This window comes from Coniosporium apollinis, assembly GCF_000281105.1.
Source record: "Coniosporium apollinis CBS 100218 chromosome Unknown supercont1.5, whole genome shotgun sequence".
Taxonomy (NCBI): Eukaryota; Fungi; Ascomycota; class Dothideomycetes; genus Coniosporium; species Coniosporium apollinis.
The window spans coordinates 148,626-171,059 of NW_006913267.1; the positions used below are offsets into that span (position 1 = coordinate 148,626).

At 54.3% G+C, this 22,434-nt stretch overlaps 6 protein-coding genes across 6 annotated transcripts; 4 read left to right on the top strand and 2 right to left on the bottom strand.

The window, feature by feature from the left end:
• Window positions 1-319: 319 nt before the first annotated feature.
• W97_01401 (uncharacterized protein) lies at window positions 320-2,542 on the bottom strand (the record flags this gene model as incomplete). The annotated part of the gene is made up of 1 exon (XM_007779308.1): window positions 320-2,542. The coding sequence occupies one exon, from the start codon at window positions 2,540-2,542 to the stop codon at window positions 320-322; it is 2,223 nt and encodes a 740-aa protein (XP_007777498.1).
• Window positions 2,543-4,500: 1,958 nt separating this feature from the next.
• On the top strand, window positions 4,501-5,406 carry W97_01402 (uncharacterized protein; the record flags this gene model as incomplete). The annotated part of the gene is made up of 1 exon (XM_007779309.1): window positions 4,501-5,406. The coding sequence occupies one exon, from the start codon at window positions 4,501-4,503 to the stop codon at window positions 5,404-5,406; it is 906 nt and encodes a 301-aa protein (XP_007777499.1).
• Window positions 5,407-5,735: 329 nt separating this feature from the next.
• Window positions 5,736-6,933, top strand: W97_01403 (uncharacterized protein; the record flags this gene model as incomplete). Its single annotated transcript, XM_007779310.1, has 3 exons — window positions 5,736-5,845; window positions 5,905-6,293; window positions 6,362-6,933. 3 exons carry the CDS (start codon window positions 5,736-5,738, stop codon window positions 6,931-6,933), a joined length of 1,071 nt encoding a protein of 356 aa, XP_007777500.1.
• Window positions 6,934-7,327: 394 nt separating this feature from the next.
• Window positions 7,328-8,020, top strand: W97_01404 (uncharacterized protein; the record flags this gene model as incomplete). Its single annotated transcript, XM_007779311.1, has 3 exons — window positions 7,328-7,552; window positions 7,709-7,871; window positions 7,944-8,020. The coding sequence occupies 3 exons, from the start codon at window positions 7,328-7,330 to the stop codon at window positions 8,018-8,020; spliced, it is 465 nt and encodes a 154-aa protein (XP_007777501.1).
• Window positions 8,021-8,670: 650 nt separating this feature from the next.
• W97_01405 (uncharacterized protein) lies at window positions 8,671-14,552 on the bottom strand (the record flags this gene model as incomplete). Its single annotated transcript, XM_007779312.1, has 4 exons — window positions 8,671-12,019; window positions 12,586-13,378; window positions 13,434-13,739; window positions 13,829-14,552. 4 exons carry the CDS (start codon window positions 14,550-14,552, stop codon window positions 8,671-8,673), a joined length of 5,172 nt encoding a protein of 1,723 aa, XP_007777502.1.
• Window positions 14,553-16,704: 2,152 nt separating this feature from the next.
• On the top strand, window positions 16,705-19,611 carry W97_01406 (uncharacterized protein; the record flags this gene model as incomplete). Its single annotated transcript, XM_007779313.1, has 2 exons — window positions 16,705-19,446; window positions 19,510-19,611. 2 exons carry the CDS (start codon window positions 16,705-16,707, stop codon window positions 19,609-19,611), a joined length of 2,844 nt encoding a protein of 947 aa, XP_007777503.1.
• Between the last annotated feature and the right edge of the window lie 2,823 nt (window positions 19,612-22,434).

The window sequence follows — 22,434 nt, forward strand, 5'->3', positions numbered from 1 at the left end:
CTGTTTGCATATAATCCATATAGGGATTGGGGTAGCCATTTAATCATTACTGGCTTCTAACTTTGGAGGAGCGTCCCTCGCACAACTACACGCATCGGTATGTTTGCATATGTGGATTTACTCTATCTTCGGACCTACCTGTACATTGTGCCTACGTATCCTTACAAGTCAAGCTAAGCTAGAATGCCAGCACTCCGACATGACTGCGATGCAAGTGATGATTACGGAATGCTCAGACAAGGAGAATTGACAGAAAAGTGAGCCAGAGGAAATCCACGTACCTTATGCTCACCGGTACAGCTTACCATCACCGGACAGCTTACTTTGTCGGGCTGCCAAACAAGTCATCTTCCTTCTTAAGCGGCGGGCCAGGTAAGAAGACCGTGTCGCTGGACGCTGGCGAAGGGGCATGGAGAGGCTTGAGCTGAGCAGTCACATCGTCAGCGACCTCCGCGACAACGGTGGGCCGAGAGACGGCAGGAGATCGGACAGACTCTTCAGGAGTCTGTAGCCGAATGATGCGCGCGTACTGGTCGCGGGCATTCTGCAACTCAGAAACGAACCCCGCCTGCATTGGAGTAGGCATTGGCGGAAATTCCTCCTCGAGAGGTTGCTCACCTTGCAAGATCCTGGCGATGAACGGAGCGGCGCTCATCCGGCCAAGTGTTTCAAAGTCCTCGTTGGTCACTTGCCGAGCCTTTTTGACTGGAGGACGGTTCCCTGGTACGTCGTCAGTCTCACCCTCAGAGTCATCAGGCGCGGCAGCTTTCCTCTTTTTGGTTTGCCGGCGCGGTGTAGGTGGAGCCTTCAGCTTAAATGCAGCAGCCCGCTTTGGGGGCGGATTAGGCGAGGCCACCTTGTTGGCTTGTATCTCGGTGACTTGGTCTTCTGGATTCTCCACCACATTCGTCTTCTTTCCGGCTTTTACCGCTTTTGCATCGGCAATCTGCTGGAGGTTTCCCTTGTGTTGCGTGATGTGAGTAGCGCTCTTACCTCGCCCACGGAACTGATCCTGCTGGGACTCGGGTCTCAGACCGTTTCTCTCCTCGCTCATGCGGCAAGTCAGAGTGAACGCGTGTTCCTTGTGCGCGCCACGGGCAGACGCGTCGTGCACAGGGTACTTCGCATACAGTTCGTTCTGGCGCAGCGTGCCCTTCTTGCAACGCTTGATGAAATCTTTGGCGACTACGGCATCATGAGTTCCAAGCACCGGGGCCCAATGACCCCGCGGCTCCTGGATCATCTTGCGGTCGTCGGGTCGCATATCGAGCTTTGCGCAGATCTCAGGGAAATCGAGGAAGCGTTCTAAACAGTAGAGATGCACGTACCCAGCCTGGATGAACGGGTCAGCTCGCGTTTTGTACTTGGCCCAAACCTCGTCGAAGGCGACACGGTAATGACCGTGCATGATTGTGTTATTGGTCGCGGGGCAGTGCTTGAATCGACACTTTGAGCCACCCTCGGATGCATACCTGCGAGCAGAGTCCGTAGGACATCTCTGGATCCAGAGGATAAGTCTCGCGCCGTCCGCTCCATTCCACGTGGACCACTGGTGGAGGTACTCATGCAGCTGGTCTGCGCTGAAAGTACCGTCTACCAGCTCGCCAGCCTCGGTGTACTCGTGGAAATACTTGGAGGATGACCAATCGCTCGTGTGAGGAACATTCTCATACACCTTGGAAGGGTCGTATTGGTTGATCTTGCCAGTGCGTGTTGTAACACCTTTAGTAGTGGTGTTCGTTCGTACCCAGGCATGCTTTGCGTCTCTCTTGGGCTTTTCCGCCTTGTACTTTACAGGATTCTTTGCCGCCTTGCGTCGTCGACGTTTCCCTGCACTGTCTGAATCCGAGGAATTAGAGTCCAATTGTGCATCGCTCCTAACCATCGCTGGATGGTTCGGTTGGGTTGCCGGCGGTATTGGTGCCACAGGCGCCTGGAAATTTGCAGCTGCTGGGTACGGGTTCATCTCCATGGGAGCGGTGAATGGATCGTCGTGGTATGGCTGGCTGTATTGCGCATCTGGCGGAGGATACTGAGTGTAGTGACCAGGAGGCTGTGCGTACGTATGTTGGGGAAAGTAATTCATGCTGTTGACGTACTGCATTGGCGGTTGACCAAAGATCGCATTTGCAGTACCGGGGACTGCCGAAAACTCAAGCGAGGAGGTCACCCTGCTGACGTTGATGTTCGCGAAGCTATCATCCATGTCGAAGTTAGAGTTGTCGGAGAATTGGAGGTTCGATGGGTTCGCGTTGTTCCAATCGGCCTGGACGTTTGTTAGTCCATTCTGTGGCTGCGGATCAGCATTCATAAAGGTCTGAGTCGGAGCGATTGTGGCAGTCTCGGTCGAAGGTGCAATGGTGTCGGGAACCGCGTTCTCGACCGGACCCATGGGCACAAAGAGGCTGTCGTCTTCGTTTTCGACTTCACCGATGGAGTTAAAAATCCTGTCTAGTGTATTTGGTGTCATCAGGCCGAAATCTTGGATCTCAGTTAGTGGCGCTTGCTCGACATTGGGAGTAGGTGAAGTCTTCGTAGCCATGTTCGTAAAAACTCACCGCTAGCCGGTAGCAGTAGTCAGATGGAATGTTGTTGTTAGTTCGTGTGAGTGAGAAGTTGGCAAATGAGATCAAAACAGTGTCGATGCACAGCAGACGACACAAAAGGAACGGTCTGGTTAAAGAAGGCCAGCTGATACTGGCTTTGGTTATATGCGCAGGCATACTACACGCAGCCCCTTTGTTATTCGCATTGTCTACAAAGCCTTTATTGAACGCTAGGAAACAACGTCCGTCAACTGGCACCTCCGCGGCTAACAAAGGCACTGTGCTGGCGCGGCATGCAATACAATCCATTGTGATGAATACAGCAGTCTTTGTCATCGCAGTCCCTTACTCGCTCGGCGAAGCCATTGCGGATGGTTGGAAGCTCCAGTTGGTGGATGTAAATTAACACTCGAGAAGGCTCAGCCTTACAGCTACGCAATGCGACGATCTCGGCGGCATTGAGCTTCGGCAGCTTTGAAGGACCTTCTCGACAGGCCATGCACAAGGAGACGGACCACAGGCCCAAAGTAGGCATGATGGTAGGTGTTATAGCGTACTTCGCCCACAGCCGGCAGTAACAAAACCACAAAGACAGAGAATTTCTATGCCACAATGATGTATTGAAGGACTCTGAAATGCGCAGTATACTGACGCTAATCCGCACAACATGCCGCAATATAGAGACTGCTTGTAGCAACGGAGAATAAGACGTATCTGGCTAACACATATGTGGTCAGCTAGTGTACGCGTTGCAATAGACAGCAAACTGGTTACGATAGGTACACAATTCAGAAGGTCTCCAAGCAAGATATCCACATGGTGTTTCAGAACAGGTCTGTGAAATTTGCATAGTATCATCATAAAAGAACAAAAACGGCGTGATTGAAGCAATCCGGATCGACATACCTCGTGCTGATACCAGATTTGCGGTTCGCCTAGTTGCAACCGAGACGACGATGGACTCTTCAGACCGTACAGCCCATCCTTGGTTGTGGCCGGCCAAAAAATGAAGTTCCCTACGCTACGCTAAGGTCCTCATTCGCACCGTCTGAATCTTCAGCAATACGGAAGTACATCGGGCGATAAATGTGGAATTGGTAGGATCACACTGTTGGAGGGGACACTACAAAGCCTGCGAATAATTGCTCGCCGAAGAACAAAGATAGTCGAGGAACAAGGATTGGAGACGAATGCTGTGCTTCCATCGCGTCTTGCTTAACAAAAGCGGTACAAAGCTTTCACAGTATGTTGCATGCACCGGCAGCCGGGCCAAGCGAACAGTAGGAGCCTCACGATAGATGGGTACGGCTTAGGGAACAACCTTGGGAGGTCGATGAGGTTGGTGGAGAAGTTGAGAGAGAGAATGTAGACAATGGAAAAATTAAGTTCCGACACAGCATCACGTGGTCGAGCCACGCCTTGGCATGTGCATTGGACCCATGGACTCAAAGGGATCGCGCCTTATCCGAAGGGCAGACGTTTCAGCGACCAAATTCAGCATAGACGACGCCGACTTCCACCAGACGCTGCAAGCAACTGCATCTGATAGAAGCTGTGGCGCATCCAGCCCAGGCGAGATCGGCGTGTCGGGTGCAGCGAGTTCCCGCCTCCGCCACAGAGTGTGGCGCTCCGTCGAATCATCGAGTGAGGGCGCCGCGCATCCCCTTCTGCCTGTGACAGAACCCAATCAGCCGGTGGACCGCCAAACGCGCGTCATGGCAGCCTCCACCTCTTCTCGCAGCTTCCCGCCGTTTCTTGAGACGTCGAACTGGTCGCAATAGGCTGATAAGAGTTTCCGCGTGCTTTCACGAGATGACCAAGCCTGAGGGGCAAGTCTACGTACGCACTGAGTGCCTGTTGCTGTGAGCTGTATATAACCTTGGCTTTCGCTGGCCGAGTTGAATGTTGCTTCATCAAATCTATCACCTTCTCTGTCAATCACAAGTCATTCAATATGCCTTCGATCCGCTACGTCAACCAGTCAGCTCCCTTCTGGGACTTCGTTGCCAGTCTTGAGAACCAAGGCTCCAACCACCCCTTCTTCGCTCAAGGCTCTGACGAAGAAGCTCAATGGGATCCCTGGGGCTGGGCTCGTCCCCCTCACCGCGGCGGCTGGCACAGAGGTCCTCGACATGGTCCTCCTCACCACCGCCACGAAGGGCCAGCAGGTCCGTCTGAGTCTCCCCGAGGTCCCTCTCCACCTCCACCTCCACCAGGCCACGATGGGCCTGCTCCACCACACTATGAGGGCCCTCCCCCACCAGCGCCTCCACACCACGAAGGCCCGCCACCACCAGAGCATGAACATCACGGCCCGCCACCTCATCACCGCGGTGGCCCCTGGGCTGGCCGTCGCGGCGGGCGCTGCGGCCAAGGTGCTCGCGGAGGGTCGGTGGGCGGCCCTTTTAATCTCGGTGCCCTAGGCGAGTTCTTCCAGTCTCAGGTATTCGGCGACAATACCGAGACCGGAGCTGCGGCCCCGAAGAGCGAGCCGGCAGCTACCTCGGACTTCACCCCCGAAGCCGACGTCTTCGACACTGAGTCCGCTTACATTGTCCACCTCTCCCTGCCGGGTGCCAAGAAGGAAGACCTGGGCGTGAACTGGGACCCCGAGAAGAGCGAGTTGAGCGTCACGGGTGTGATTCACAGGCCCGGTGACGAGGAGCTGTTGAAGACGCTGGCGCTGGATGAGAGAAAGGTCGGGCCATTTGAGAGGAAGGTCCGGTTGGGAAGCAGGGCGAATCCAGCACAAGTGGACGTTGACATGATCACCGCGAAGTTGGAAGATGGTATCCTTAGAGTCGAGGTCCCCAAGCTCGACAAGGACTACGTTGAGATCAAGAAGGTCGACATCGAGTAGGATAAAAATCTTAACGACAAGGCTTACTGGGATATGTTGTAGGGTTTGATAGCTGGTTGATTCTATAGGAGTAAATTGAAATCTGTGCTTTACGGCCTGATCTACTTTCTGCATTGAGTGCGTAAATAAGCCTCCCTTACAAATCTATGTTGATGTGTCACATCTGGTCGACTAGTACCGTTAATGAACTAACCAGCAGCCTGCCGTCAAATACATTACATAACACCGTCGTGACGTAGGCTTTCGGCACCGGCTGCAATAGTATTTACTGTTTATCATGGGGTTTACTCTAAAGTCCAAGAGCCTTCAAGCATCGTGCTGTTGCGACCATGGCGGAGATGAGAGCTATTGCAATTTCCAAGTATGGCGGCATTGACAATCTAGTTGCAATCAAGGTCCCAAAGCCAGCTGATCCTCAAGGACACGATGTTCTTGTAAAGTATATTGAGCGGGATACTACCCGTAGTTGACATTGGATCTAACATGTTTGTCGTGCAGAGTAAAAGCAACCTCGCTCAACCCATTCGACACCAAAGTCCGAGCCGGCATCTACGACGACTACCCGGACTACTATTCCCGCGCCCCTCCTCTTCCTCAAATCCTCGGATCCGATGGCTCTGGTACCGTTGAAGCGGTTGGACCGGAAGTCTCGAGCTTCAAGCCGGGCGATGATGTCTTCTATTCAGGCGACCCGATCAAACCAGGCGCGAACGCGGAATATCAGCTTGTGGACAGCAGGAGTGTTGCGCTGAAACCGAAGAAGCTGGACTATGTTGAGGCTGCAAGCATGCCGGTGGCATGGATGACGGCTTGGGAGGCTCTGGTGGAGCGATTGGGCATTCAAGAAGGCGAGGAGGCGGGCATAGTCATTGTCAATGGGGCAGGAGGTAAGCTTGGGACCATCAATCTACAGATCAAATTGCCCTAGAGGCTCATTGCCTAATGATTGCTGTAGGTGTCGGCTCTATTGCGTCTCAAGTTGCACGTCACATTCTCCGTCTTCCGGTCGTTGTAACGACTACCTCACGCCCAGAAACCACAGAATTCAGTAGAGCCATGGGTGCTACTCACACTGTGAACCACCGTGAAGACATCCCGGCGCAAGTCCGCGATCTAAACCTCACGGTTCCATTAAAATACGTCTTCATCACGCATTCGACATCTCAGTATCTGGAGCCCGCCGCCGCCGTCTGCGCGCCTCTCGGCAAGGTCTGCAGCATAGTACAAACTAAAGAATTCCCAATGTATGGTACGGAGTTCATGGCCAAGAGTCTGACTTTTGTCTGGGAGCTGCTGGGGTCGGAAGCTTGGTATGGGATTGAGACTGACAGTTACGGCAAGATGCTCTCCAGGCTGGCGGAGCTGATTGACAGCGGCACTATCAAATGCCATCTGAAGCAGAGGTTGCGATTGGATCTTGGTGGCCTTCGTAAGGCACATGAAATGATCGAGAGTGGTAGCGTGATAGGAAAGGTGGGCTTGGGTATAGACATTGATGGCATGAGTGCAGAAGAAGCATTTACATGACCTTTCCTCAAAACATATTTGCTCTTCGCAGGATCAGCACCTTGTAACTATTTCAGCATTAAAGAAGTTCAACGCTCAGGAGTGTTCGAACCATGCCCATACCTACAACAGTTTTGAATAGAGTTGACAGTGCTCTATGGAATTAGATTTGCCTCCCATGTGCTGCAGGTGCCTCCCCATCTCGCAGCGTGGCAGCTCCGGAAGCTCCCCCGGCCAATTGCACCTGCATAACATCATTGCGCAGATCCTCCATGAAATTTCCCGCACAACCACAAACACAACCCCCACCAGCCCACAATCCACATTTCCCATAACCAAAGCCTCAATCATCTCTCAGCCAAGTCAAAACTAAGCCCAATCCCAAATCATCCAGACAACCACCCACCCATCCACCATGTCCAGCACAATCCCCACCACGACCTCCGTCCTCGAATCCGCCGTCATCGAAGCCCCCTTCTCCGACGTCTGGCACCTGATCAAGCTGCCCTCCTTCTCCTCCTTCTGGAGCGCGCTCGAGAAGTCCGAGACCGTTACGGGAGACATCTCGCCCGAGACCGACATTGTCAAGTGGACGTTCAAGGACGGACATGTGTTGGAGGTCAAGCAGGAAGAGCATTCTGTAAGCAGCCACCACACATGATACATCCGCACCTTGTTTTCCACATCCCGCGATTCCATGAGCTGGGAGGGGGGAGTTCTGGGGATGTGGACAGCAGCAAAGCACAGGAAGCTAGAGCGGAACACCAAGCTAACATAACCCGCCGGGGCAAAACAGTCAATCGACCACTTCATAACCTACAGCGTCATAACCTCGCAGCCCGCGCTCAGCTACACCTCCGTCATGAGCACGATCCGCTGCTTCCCGGTCACCTCCGGCAAGCACGAGGGCCACACGTTCGTTACCTGGAGCGGGAATTTCTCCAGCGATGCTGACGCTGGTATGTACCCACACGGTCGAAAGCCTGAGCAAGGCATTAGTTGTACGGGAACAGGAAATTAATGGATCGCAGGCGTTGTTCAGGATGCGAAGTTCAAGCGGCGCGAGGCATTGGCGGACCTGGCCAAAGCGGTTGGAGCAAAAGCCTAGGGACATAACGCGAGAGAGGAGCATGATGAGCGGCTAGTACACTTGGAGGAATTAGGAAAATTCAGATATAGCATGAATGCATGATTCTATGGTATGCCCTGTTCCCAGATCGTGGCGCCTTGACGCTGCAGAACAAAGCTGGTAATATCTCTATTGCTTTAATCCTGCGGAATGTTTGCTGCCCGTCCCGTACTCACAGGAGCCTCGATTGACCCTAAGAGCCGCTGTGACTCTATCGCCACTTCACTTGAACATGCACCGCACAACACCAGAGCCGTACTTGAGTATGACGTCAGTGGGGTAGGAAAACTTCTGGCATGGCGGGGCATAGTAGCCTGGTATCTCAGGCCGCAATATCCTATCAAAACGACATGCGATTATTAAAGATTGACATGAGGCTGTCAATGATTCCTGGTGACTCATAGCTGATTGAGACAGTAGATTCAATGGATTGAGGGTGCCTCCCAGAAAATATAAGACGCCCATTCCATGCTAAGTATACATCATAACCCTCTATCCAGAAAGCCAATCCGGTGTGAAACCGAGTAGAAAGCTCGTACAGATACAAAGCGCTGTCGGCCATAATGCAAGCTACGGAAATTCAATCATCTCTGCTGGCTCACACCCGAGTGCAACCGAGACCGAGTATGTTACGCCGTGACCGTGAGCGGAGCAGCCGCCGCGTTATTCTTATCCACCTGCCCAGCCTCAGCATCCTTCTTCTTCTCCGGCTCAGCAAACAACTCCAACAGCGCCGGGGTAAACTTCTCCAATTGTGCAATCTCCCCGACCCTAACCCGCATATAGTCAAAAGCGACACAAACCTTCATATCCCTACTCTTCACCCTGACCACCGCCGCCGCACCGCCCTGCGACGAGTCCTGCGGCAGCGCAGGGCCGTCCGCGGAACTCATGCCCGTCATCTTAGCATCGCCCCCCTCTTCCTCAGTCGCCACGGTGTCGTCCTCAAGGCTTTTCTCAATCTCACTCCCCCCATCAAACTCCATGACCGGGATCTTCTGATACCTTTGCGAGAAGTGCGTCAACACGACCGCCTTGGCGCCCATCGCGGCGCCGACGCCCAGCGCCTCAGAGGTAGTGCTATGCTGCTTCGCGACCGCATCGCCCGCCAGCTCATCGTCGAACGTCGCTTCATGGATCAAGACCGTAGTGCCCTTCCCAATCCGTGCGAAGCTTCGCGAGGGCCTACAGTCGCCGCTATAGCTCGCCTTGAACCCCGACGGAAACGTGAGGCTGACGGCCTTGGCGCCGTTGCAGTGGTGCACGGCGACGGCCTGGATATCCTCGAGGCCGAGGAGCGCAGGATATTTGGATCTCGAGACTCCGGTCGCGGGCGCGGACGTGTGGCTCCAGTCTAGCATGGAAGGCACAGTTTCGTCGGCCGTGAAGACGGCGCTCGAGATGGCGAGGGAGGCGATGCGGCTGTAGCCGTAGTCTTCGACGTTGCTGTATTCGGCGAGCCAGTCGAGCATGTCGACATCGGAGACGACGGCGAGGTGCTGGGGCTTGGAAGGGGAGTCGGGGGACGAGATGGTCGAGTTGTGGAAGGCGATGTGGATAGGTACGGTGGTGGGCTTTGAGGCGTGCACGGCTTCATACCAGGCTTTGATGACGGATACGGTGCCGAGGTGGTGGTCGGCGTGCATGTGGCTTATCCAGATCATGCGCAGGTCTTTGAGGACTTCCTGTAGCTCGGAGGGTGCGTATACGCGCTTGAGCTGTCCGAGTGTGTTTTCGCCGCAGTCGAAGAGGTAGGAACCAACGCCGGGAACTCGAAGCAGAGTAGCGGAGACGTTCCGATACTTGGATGGCAATGCTGATCCAGTGCCTAGTGCAATGATCTCAGCATCTGAGTTTGGGATTGTGCGTGCCCAGTCCTCGAGACTTTGCTTGTCGTTCACCACATCCTGTCTCGCCTGCCGAGCAAGCTCCAGTAGCTGTGGGGAGGTCTGTTGCAATACCCCCAGGGTGTCCACAAAGGATACAACCTGATGTTGCTGAAGCTCAAAAGAAGGCTGTAACTGCACAATCTGCCCTCTTTGAGCTGCAATGGCATTTGCGGGTAGCGCTTCAACACGACTGCCTTGAGTGGAAGATCCTGCTTGCGGTACCGACACATTATCAAAGAAGGGAATTTCATGCCGCCGAGGGTCAATCTGACCCAACCGAATACTAGAGGACGCCGCAGAGTCCATCGCGAGGTAGTTTGGGCAGTGATCTTTAGAGGATACGATATGCTTGATGTGGCTCCTCTCTACCAGAAACTTGCGCATTGAGGGGTGTGAGGCAACGCCGGGCGCAAGGATCCATACAATGGCACCAATACCTTCCATCACCTCTTTCGATGCCCATTCCTTCCGTGCGAGCAGCGGCTCTACATAATCTGCGGACGGCAAATCTACCACCGCGAAGCCGTTGCCTGGTTCGGGCTCTCCCAACACCATGCCAGGGGTAATGGTCTCGCCGTCCGTATTCTGGACATCTTGGCCTCCAGCGAGTTTAGCCCACCACCCGCCCTTCGGAATCTTGAGCGCCTTTGCTTTCTCTGGATCAAACCGGCCTCGTTGAGTGTGGTTGCGAATGATGTAGGAAACAGCTTCTTCTGCCGGCTTAGTTGGCGGCAGAGTCTTAACGGAAGCACCAGGCCACGGCGTCCTCACTAATACAGGGATGTCTGGTACCTCGTTCGTTTTACTCGGTAAAGGACCTGAGTACTTCCGTATCTGCTTGGTGTCCGGATCGCGGACGAAGATGGTTGCGGGTAGCCGGACGTGAGATAGGGGCATCTCAACAAGCGCATCAAGACGCCAGTTCGAGTCAAACATGTGTGAAACTACTCCTTGGACTATTTGGTCATGTTCTTCTTGGCTGTACTTTTCAGGACGAATCGGAGGGGTTGGAGGCTCGAAACCCTCCGACTCAGCGAAGCTCCGTTTTCGTGGTGACAATGTACCATTTGGAGAGTGAACTCTACTGTTATCAACCGGCACTACAGGCATGGCCCAAACCAGTATGTTCTCATCGGACCAGGTGGGGAGCATTGCTGAACCATCATGGCTAACGTTGTCGGCACCTCTCTGCTCCTTCACCTCAACTGGCATGCCCTTTCTGAATACAAACCTCCGCGCGGTAGCCAACGTATGGTTCAAATTGGGTGCTCCGAACAAAGTCAGCCTCGTACTCTCCTGCTCGCCGGTTGTAGGTGGCGCGTTGAACGACTTCCTTGCATTCTTCTTCGCCCTGTTCTCGGCTTGCGACATAACGGCCGACTTGAGCGAATCAGCCAGTGTCAAGATCATGCCTATCAGGCCTCCGGTATACGCCCATTCCGTCTTCCCGGTCATGAAGATCTCCTGGCACTTCTGCAGCCGCGCGCCAGATTGTACACATGCTCTTTGCGTGCCCTCGCACATGTTGCCAATGAGGTAGCGCTTCTGGTCGAAGTGTAGGAGGAGGATTGTGCCGGGCGTGTCTGCCGTAGGCGTCGTGAGGATCTGAACGTGGGACTTCATTCTTGCCCCCCCTGTCTTGGACACCCACTTCGATTCCACTACAGGCTTCTTTGTGGGCGTGCTACCGCATGGCTTGATTAGGAGATGTGTTTTGTAGGCTGAATGTTGCGTATGAGCAGAGCTCGGCGGTTTGATGAGATAGGGAGCTGTGCGGTCCTTCTTCTTGTAGGTCCGGATGCGATGCGAGGGCTTTTTTTGCTCGAGCGCCGGTGAAGGAGCTGAACTGATACGGGTTCTCAGTGCGGCGTTGCTCGCGGATGACTCTTTCTCGCTACTCGGGGCTGCCTCCCCGCGGTTTCTGGTATGTCCTTGGTATAATTGTTGGATCTCGCCCGACCTGGATAGGGCTTTGTTGAAGTGCTGTGACGAGGCAGAGATTAGTCGGAACTGTCTGGTGTCACCGAGTCGGTAGCTCGTTCGTAGTGGAACCCTTGAGGAAGGAGATCGCGTGAAACTCCCTAAGTGCCTAACGGCGGTAAGCTGGGTAGCCAGCGTGGAGGAACGAGTGACTCAAAGGGATTTCAGGTTCTACATGCACAGCCATGCAAGGGAGCGTTGTTCAGTTGACTCAGTGTTAGCCTAGAGACGTTTAAAAAAAAGGTTGACTTCAAGCACAAGCATCATTACGTCAGCATGTGGTTCTATCCTATAGCAGCTGCCAACCAGTGTTATGGCAACCCCAGGCTAATTGTTGCAATATAGGTTCTACGAAGTCCGTGTTTGGAGAGACAATTTCAACTGGCAAAGAAGGCCCTTGAAGATTGTGTTTACAGTGAGTGACACATACTAGAAGAAAGTGTCAACCTGCGCCTGGCCCACCGAAGCTATGTATCAGATGCTCCACAAAACCACCCAGCCACCCAATCCAGCTGTTTTCCCCAGCGTGCAACGAGCGAAAGGAAGACAAGACCAAAGCGCCAATTGGATTCTTTCCCAGCCCTGTCCAATATGCCAACATACAAGTCGTCAAGATAGCCGTGACTCATCACGACCGTGAATCCTGGGTATCACCTACGTCCTCTCTCTCCATACGAATCCGCGACCGCCGCGTCGTAGCTCGGTATGGGCGGCTCATCCGCCCTGTGGCCTATGAGAGGCCTTCTCTCGTCCGCTTCGTCTCCCAATCTCCGCCGCCGCTCCTGTGCCGGCGTGCCCTCTGGACTTTCATACTCCGGTGGCGGCACGTCCGACGGTTGGAAATCGAGACCGGGATGGCCCGGATGCTCCGCGATCTCGTGTGTCGCGTCGAAGCTTGTCCCCTCGCCGGCATCCGAATCCTGTGAGTCAATTAGGCTGAGCTGTGCGAGAGAGATATCTGTCGGCGATCGCTGAGGTCCCGGACTCCGTGGCTGTTGTCGTCCCAGCCTGACTTGCTGGCTGTTGCTCCTCGTATGGCCGTGCAGGCCCGCAGCCATGTATCCACCCATGCCTTCCCTCACGCCGTCGCGACCTCCTTCTAGCAATATGCTCCCTTGCTCACTGCCATATGGCGGCGGAGGTGCTAGTGAGCCGGTCATCGGCGCTAAGCCCCACTTCTTGACGTTCGCTTCGATGAAGACGAAGCCCATCTGGCCGAAGTTGACGTGCACCTGGCAGGGACCATTGGCTCCGATGGTCGGGAAGAAGTTTTGTGCCTTGAGGCCATGTGCAACATCTTCCAGCTTCTTTCCGTTGCGTGTGAAGAAAATTGTTCCGGTTCTAGGGCGGTAGCCGACGCCAATTACATCACCCTGCACGTACTCCGGACCGTAGGAAGTGGGTGTGAAAGGTTGGTTGTACCGCCGTGAGCCGGTGGAGGTATAAGCTACGGAATATTTGTGATAGCCTTAAAATAGTCAGCCGCTGTCCGCTTCAGTTTGGATGACTGTGGAGCCACTCACCAGGCAGTCTGAACAGTGGATACGGCTTGGTGGTCATGCCAATGCTTATGAGTGTCGATTCCGGCTTGTCGTATATTTTTGCTTCCCAATAGTACACCTCGTTTTGCTTCGGCACTGGCAGGTTGCTCTGCACGCTGCACTCGGAGTCAAAGAACTCGATCTCGGTCCGGCCCTCCACAAAGCAATTGGCGATCTCGAGCTCCGGTTCAAATTCCCAAGCAGAAACACCCTTTTCTTGTATTGCAAGGAATTGCGACAATGATATATCGGTTTGAACGGATTCGGGCGGATTCGCTTGAACGTATGCTGTGATGATCATGAGCCTTTGCCACCAGGTGCGAGCCTTCATCAAGGCATGACTTCGATCGCACAAGTCGCAAGTCCAGAGGACATACCTTTAGCTCTGAGATATTCCATGCGCTGGATGTCGTCCATCTCCTCCAACGCCTCCGCCTCCTCCTTCGCAAACTGCTGTTCATCATCGTACTCACCCGGCCTCCCTATCCGGTCTAAGAAGATGCGTCCCTGCTGTGTATAGCGGAAGAAGTAGACAACGGCGAGTATAATTGCAATGAGCGCGGCCGATCCAAAGGCCGACAGCATCCCAATCAGAATGCCCTTGCCGGTCGAGCCGACATTGGCACTTATCCGCACCGGCCTAGCGTTCGGTATATGCATCGTCGCAGGACCCCACTCGATGTTTTCCGCTTCCGCCAAGGCCGTCTGCTGGGGTTGTAGATACGATCGTGTGAGGGTAGTTGGCGCGAGGCTGCCGTGCGAAGGCCTCATCTGTCGTCTCCCACCTCCACCGGACAGTCGCGGCAGAGGCGGCTGTCTCGAATACTGTGCTGAGCCAGGCCGGACTGCAGAGCTCTGGTGCTGTTGCTGCGTCGCCTCTCCCCTTCCAGTGGGGTCCGAGCTGACGTAGAGATCTAGGTATTGGCTGCGGCGGGCGGTGGATGCTGCGGAGGTGGTTGAGTCACGGTGGAGCCGGCGAGCGATGCAAAGAGCCGGCGAGAACAGGTTGAGGATGTTGGGGATGAGTTGCGGGTGGTTGCGAGAGGTTGGTCCACTTTCTGTCGCACCGTCTGTGTTGAGATGGGCGTCGTCCGTTTGCATGATCCAGCCCTGCAAGAGCACCGCACGCCGAGATCCATCACGCCTCGCCACCTCCGCGCGGCGCCAGCATCGATCTCCAAAGAGACGGTTTCCGCAGATGCAAAATATTCAGTTCATAATATTTCACGAGCGCTTGCAAGACAGCAGTTCTGCCGCTATTATGCGTTTTGCAGTCTGATATTAAAGCACTTTATGTTAGAGTACCATATCAGACGTCTTGACCAATCACTAGCGTCCTGTTTTTCGGATGCCAGGAATGCTCTCTTGACTCTTGAAGGTCTTAGATAGAACAAACGGATTAATGTCGACCAACGGAAGGTACACTTCTTCTGACAAGCTTCACGGTCTGTCTCTCGGCACATTCGATGGGTTCGGGTTATACTAAATGCAAAAAGCAAGAGCCAAGGTGCATTTATTCTCAGGTTAAGCTGGCAGTAGCTTGCGTGTGTGCAAAGGGCCCACGGCCGCTATAAGCGAATCGCATGAAGGCTAGGCAAGTAGCAGCTCCATCAAGCACAATCCTGATCTGACTGATGGTCAACACACTCAGGACTTTGGAAGCACCTGAGTCCCTGTATCATAATAGCAGGTGCAGTAGCACCAGTGCATCCCCGTCACGAGACGGAAGCTCAACTCATGGCAGAACGCGTGCTGAATCTGGAACACCATGTGATTTAGTTCTTACATATTCCACTCCGCGGCTGTCGTGACACTATATGAGGTTGACTGTCTTCCTGGCTTAGTGGTACGAGGGCCAGCACGATCTTTCGGCTCACTTCAGCCGAAGGAAGGCTACAGCCTTGCGGAAATCGCTCCGCTGTCAGTGATGTCCTCATCCACAAGCACGAGTTCTACGGTTTCGGTGATCCGTGTAGCAGGTGCGTGCTGTTCGCGGTATTGACAGGGCGGCTTCTTGCATGACCACGCCCCGATGTGGAGCATTGCCGGCTCAAAGCAGCGATCCTTGGACAGCCTTGGTAGAATTAGGTCCGGTTCTACTCAGGGAGAGGGTTCCTTTCGGGGTAGCGATATTGGAAGTGAGATAGGCTGGGTGTGAAGCCTGTCATGAAAGGACACTTAATGTAGAGTGGAAACGACAAGCCAGAGGCGAATGTCGTCAAGGCAAAGGCACCATGACTTTGAATGTACAAGGAAACAGAGACGATCTAAAAGCACGAACGCTTTCTGTGCTTGTCTCTGACATCTGACACCGCACCGGCGCTTGATCGTCTGGATTCCGGTAGGGCATGGGGTGGATATACTATCTGTACAACAGAACTACTCGCGGAACTCGGGTTGTCACAGGAAGTAGGCGGTTGTCGACTTCGGCAGCGCCATTATTACTCCTGGAAGTGCAATATGGTTGGGCAACATCGCATCAAGATCTAGGTGCGCTGATGCCAAAGTGTGGTTGAAGTCGCGGATGTGTATGCGCGAGCCATCAACAGCCAGCCAATAACAAGCCATCACCTTCGCGCGTACCATGGGATTCATCGGTGGAAACGTGACGTTGCAGCGGAGGAGGTGCGTCAAAAGGGCGTTGACCTTGATGATGGCAGGTGTGGGCAGGTGTGGGCAGGTGTCGGAGAGAAAGCTCGGTTTCGCCCCGCTTGCACTTTTTTGAGAGGGACGGAGCGAGCAGCGTCTTTGTTCCAGACGACGACCACCCACCGCCGCCCATACCCTCCCAGCTACATTCCTCGCACACGTTGACTTTTTCTCTGTACGGCACCTGTTACACAACGTCGGGACGCCCGTCTCGTTCTGCAGAGAGCGGAGATCTACCACCAACCACGCCGTCGCCTGCGCATAAGCGGCTCCGGCGTCATTGCAGCCTCCATCCCGCCATCAGGACCGTTTGGCTACACTAGAATCACAGAGCTATACTCGCACAGTCGCGCTGTGGACATGGTGGCACACATGGCTTGACAAGGTACGGAGATTTTTGCGGATGGAACCCGTCTCTGCGAGGCAGCGTACCCTTAAACATTCAAACTCTGAAAATCTCTGTTAACACTGTACACCTATAGCATCGCGCAGACTCCGTCAATCCAGTTTCACACAATCTCCGTACCGCCTATACATCCCGGCATACGAAGCCTAAGGGCCGCACTCGAAAGCATCGCGATACCCACGCCCACACTCTTTCATAATGGATTGGCAGCCGCAAGAGGAGCCGCTGAGGCAACTGGCCCTCTTTCTCAGAGATTCGTTGAGCGGGCATGACAAAAGAGCACAGAAAAACGCGGAGCTCATGCTCAAGCAAGCGAAGGCGTCGCCGGACATCAACAATTACCTAGCGTACCTGTTCTCGAGCGCACAGGCGCCAGCAGCACTGAATATGACACCGGATTCATACCATATGGCGCGGAGTGCGGCGGCAATTATGCTTAAAAACGACATAAAGACATCATACAAGACGATGCCTGAGTCGAGCAAGACATACATACGGTCGACTGTGTTAATGGGCCTCGAAGACCCGAACCCCCAGATCCGGAACTACGCAGGGAACATCATCACGGAGGTAGTGAAACAGGGGGGTCTTATGGGCTGGCCACAGATCCTCTCCGAGCTCATCGCATTAGTCGGCAATGAGAGCGGCAAGGTGTCGACTCAGGCGCAAGAGGGTGCAATGGGCGCCTTGTTCAAGATATGCGAGGACAACAAACGCGCACTGGACAAGGACTATCAAGGGCAGCGGCCACTAAACTTCATATTTCCAAAGCTGTTAGAGTTCACCACTAGCCCCTCAGCAAAAGCACGAGCTCTGGCCTTGGCGAGCATCAATGTTTTCGTTCCGGACAAGCCTCAGGCGGTGTTAGCGAATCTGGATAATCTACTACTCCAACTCATCCAGCTAACAAGCGACCCGAGCGACGACGTTCGAAAACATGTCTGCAGGTCGTTCATCCACATTGCCGACATAAGTCCGCAAATGATCATCCCGCATATGGACGGACTGGTAGACTTCATGATTATCCAGCAAAGAAGCTCTGACGACCCTGAGCTACCGCTTGATGCCGCGGAGTTCTGGCTGTGTGTAGGGGAGGATGAGAACCTGCGCAGCTGCCTTGGGCCGTATCTTCCGAAAATCGTCCCGGTGTTGTTGGAGAGCATGGTGTACGGCGAGGACGACGTGCTGCGGTTAGAAGGAGGCGATGAGGATGCAGAGCAAGAAGACCGAGAGCAAGACATCAAACCCACTTTCGCTACTTCGAAAGGCGCACGACTCGCCACAGCGAATAATGGGGAAGCACCCGCTGCCAGCACCAACGGATCATCGAAACCTTCAACCACTGTGTACGATGACGATGAGCTTAGCGAAGGTGAAATCGACGAGTACGACGATGATGACAACGGTCCCGATCCGGAAGAGCAGTGGAACCTTCGCAAGTGCTCTGCTGCGGCTCTCGACGTTCTCGCGTCCGTCTTCCACGACCCTGTGTTTGAGATTCTTCTACCTTACCTTAAAGATAACCTTAGCCACCCGGAATGGCCCAACCGCGAAGCGGCAGTACTTGCGCTCGGCGCTGTTGCGGATGGCTGTATGGATGCCGTGCAACCACATCTGCCCGACCTCACGCGCTATCTGATCTCGCTGTTGCAGGACAAGGAGCCTGTTGTGCGACAGATCACATGTTGGTCCCTCGGTCGCTATTCAGCTTGGGCTTCTCATCTTGACAAGGATGGCAAGCTGCTATACTTCGAGCCGATGATGGATGGCATCCTCCGACGGATGCTCGACAGCAACAAGCGGGTCCAAGAAGCGGCTGCCTCCGCCTTTGCGAACCTGGAGGAGAAGGCCAAGGAAGAGCTTGTCCCGTATTGTTCGGTTATTGTGCGCCAGTTCGTCGAATGCTTTGCCCGGTATAAGGATCGCAACATGTTCATACTGTACGACTGCGTCCAGACCTTAGCGGAGCACGTAGGCTCCAAGCTAGCAAAACCTGAACTGGTCAACTTGCTAATGCCGGCGCTAATACAACGCTGGCAGAAAGTCTCTGATCAGTCGAGAGAGATGTTCCCGTTACTGGAGTGCTTGTCGTATGTCGCAAGCGCCCTGGGCGACGCCTTTGCCCCCTTCGCAGCGCCCATCTTCATGAGGTGTATCGGCATCATCCACCAAAACCTGCAGGATTACTGGCTCGCCTCAACCGATCTGGCCTTTGACGTACCGGACAAAGACTTCCTTGTCACTAACCTCGACCTTCTCAGCGCAATCATCCAAGCTCTGGATGAGCGACGGGCTGCTGAACTGGTCGCCGCCTCCCAGCCCAATCTCTTCGAGCTTCTTGGGTATTGTATGAAGGACGAGAGCAACGACGTCCGGCAGTCAGCGTACGCTCTGCTCGGCGACTGCGCCATTTATGTGTTCCAGCAACTGCAGCCCTACCTCCCTTCACTGCTGGAAATCCTCATCGCTCAACTCGACCTGACGCAGTTGGTTTTGCGAGTTGACGAGGGCGAAAATGGCTACTCCGTGGTTAACAACGCTTGCTGGTCCGTTGGAGAGATCGCCATGAGGCAAGGAGAGGGCACGGCGCCTTACGTTGACCGTCTTCTGCAGCGACTGGTGGCCATCCTCTTCGATGACAAGATTCCGGAGTCGCTGAACGAGAACTCCGCCATTGCGCTCGGTAGGCTGGGAGTGGGTAACGCGCAAGCTTTGGCGCCACATCTCGCAACCTTCGGGCCGCCCTTCGTACGAGCGATCAGGCCTGTCCAGTGGACAGATGAAAAGGGCCAAGCGCTTACGGGCTTCACCAAGATCGTTCTCTGCAATCCGCCAGCAATGGAGCAGTGCCTGCTCGAGTTCTTTCTGGAAATTGCAAGTGCTCCGAAAGGCTTCCTACAGAGTCCCAACCAGGACTCGCCGGTTGAGTGTTTCCAACAGGTTCGTGTTTCTCCACAGACGCACACCTCATGCGTTAATCTCGCAACGCTAACCACCCGATAGGTCTTGGCCGTGTACAAAAGCATGATACCTCAGTTCGACGCCTTCCTGCACCACCTGCCGCCGGACAAGGAGGAAGCCCTGCGGCAAATCTACAACCCGTAAATAGTTCTTGCTTGCTTCTTGTCACGAGCGTTCGGCGTAGCATATCGATCCACACGGCATGATGTCACGAAAAGACATGGCGGGGTCTAGGCATGGGAGGTTCTGGAAATTCAATGAGCAGTGTTCCAGGGGTAATTCTAAAGCGGGCGGGGCATCATATAGAGACATCTGAGGCGTTCTATCTAGCGTTTTCATCCATGGGCGAGGCGACGAGGGTGGGGGCCGTTTTCTGTGACACGGCTGCATCACTGTGGGTCCCAGACTTGAGTTGGTGGCTGCAGGATGTTACGCCTGTCGCCGTTAGAATAGCTGTAGATAGCTGTAGGTAGATATGTCCCACGGAGACCAAGGTCTCATTGGACTTCTTAATTTATCGCAACCAGCGCGTTCATTTCCTTTTTGTCGATCGTCGAGCGGAGAGAGTTCCAGCAATTGGCACTCGACTCGAAGCCGCGAGGATAAACAATATATACCTATTAATATCACCGCTATCACTTCGCTAGACCGTTAGACCACCCGTTCCGCACCGCAGCCGTCTCCCCTAGCCCGATCTCTCTCACACGCAACCAGCAACGCGCTATTCCTCGAATCTGCCTCAGGTTTCAGTGAGCGAGCGTGCAAGCCATCGGGCCTCTAATCCGGCCGAGGCTTTACCAGTCCCCTGGGAACCGTTTTGGGTGTTTCGGCCGTATGGTGTTTTTAGCATCACGCGCGCCCTTGATGCTGTTTTGACTTCAATGCTCTCCCACGACAGGCTCATGACTCGACTCGTTGCAAGCAAGGGCCATCCAGAGCGAACGTTGCGGGGACGGGCACAATTTCTGGATGAAGAGACTGGCGACGTTCCTTCTGGATAACCCTTGGAGTCTCCAGTGGTTGCTGCGGTGGTTCGCTAACGCACGTCACCATCCCCGTCAGGACGAAAATAGGATGAAGATACTGGACTTGAGTGTGTTCTGGTGTTGTCTCCCCGTTGCTGGTCTGTCAAGTCTGTCTATGAAAACTGTGGTTGCTATCTACCAAGCACCGATGTCTCGGTGAATGCTTACCTGAATAACGCGCTGCTGAGACCGCGTCCTCCGGATGCTTCTCTTTTCGTCATACAGGAATAATCACGAAGTCCCGGTCTCCCATTGGTGGCGGAGAGGCTCATGCATGGTGATGCGACGTCGCTTTTCGCTTTTCAGTCCAAAGAGCATGCCGGGTGATTTCTCCACGAGTAAGGAGAACCCAAGAAATATGCAGTGCTACCCGCCGACGGCACCATCGACTGTCTAGGCAATTTTCCATGTTGATCCGGCCGGTGTACCGAGCACCATGGTCAGCCTTACTGGCGGTTACTTTTGCGCTCGAGCTGGAGGCCATCTCGAAGAGCTCAAACGCGTCGGCACAACGGCTGTCCACAAGGAAATCTCAACTCAAAACATGCAATCTCGGGACTCGCTGAGGTACGATGCTACTACCTTTACCACCGCACAGGCACTACGCTTTGCCAGCTGCTACCGGAGCGACCGTTATGTACTGTAACGCCTTGGCCAACCGTCCTCTTCGTCTGCAGGTAAGAATAGAGCAAACGCAGGTACGTGCGCCGGAAGGCAGTCCCCTAAGCGGAGTGGGGTATTGCTTATCTGCAATGGGCTGGCAAGCATCCTGAGCATCAATGTTTCCTTCTCAGCCGCCGTGGTTGTGACGTCGCTCAGTCAGCTACCGCATAGGTTGACCAGATGTGGAGCGGATCGCGATGGACAGCGATCAGCCTGACTACGCGCTCCATGCTGGTGTTTATCGTCTCGTCCGGTGACTCGAGAGAAAAAAAGCAGCCTGGTAGGCGGGCTGCAGCTCGAACTCTATTTTTAGGGCGCCATCACATTTAGCGAAGCTTGTGCAGCACCGTCCGCAACCATAGACATGACACCTTCGGCGGAACCCGCTCCAAAGCTGGCTCTCCGCTGCGAAAAGCACTTCCCTCAAAGGGCAATCACCATGCCTTGACAGAGCTGTCTCACTCAAGCTTCCCGATTATGCCGAAGTCGGCCATAGCTTGTCGGCGGCCCGGTTTCCAAGACGGCCGGTCACCAGGTTCAGTTCAGCTGTGTGCTCCAACGACGAATTAAGGGTGTGCCCTTGTAACAGCGCGAGACGTGGCGTCGGCCTCGCGCATGCTCGCATGTGCAGGCCACAGACAGCTCAGCTTCGAGCTGCTAACGCAGTGCAGGGCGCAAGGACTATTAATGAGGGGGAAAATTGTCCGGCTAGAGAAGGGCTCGGCTCACTCGATCTCGATGAGCGGGAGAGGAGCCAACTAATACTAAGAAGTCGAATGACTTAGTCAAGCAGGACGAGGGTAAGCCCATCTGCTGCAGCCTCCGCATGGCTTCCCTGACTGTCGACCATGGGCTTGGGAAGAGCTTGACCGTTGGCGGGATAGCTGCACGGAGGCTATGTCATACGAGTTCTACTGCTACAGGGCGTGCCTATCATGTTAGGACTCCCGTTTAACTTCCCCGCGACCAAGCTAGGCAATGCGTTGGTAGCTGTATCTATTTGTAGACCTCGATACTGCAGGGTTCGATCATGACCAGCATGCCGCCGTGGTCACTTCGCATCAGAAACAATCTCGGTTGTGGACAGCAGCTCGTCAGGGACTTCCGAATCCTTTAAACACACTCACACCACGCTGACGCAGCAGACTTGTTCAAGTAACTCTAACCAAAGCTTGCCTCACCTTACCGCTGCAACGCTCTGCACACCGTTGGAGCTTCGAGAAGCCGCTGCATGACATACAGCAGTAACATCGGCCCTACCGGTGGTCCATCCATCAGC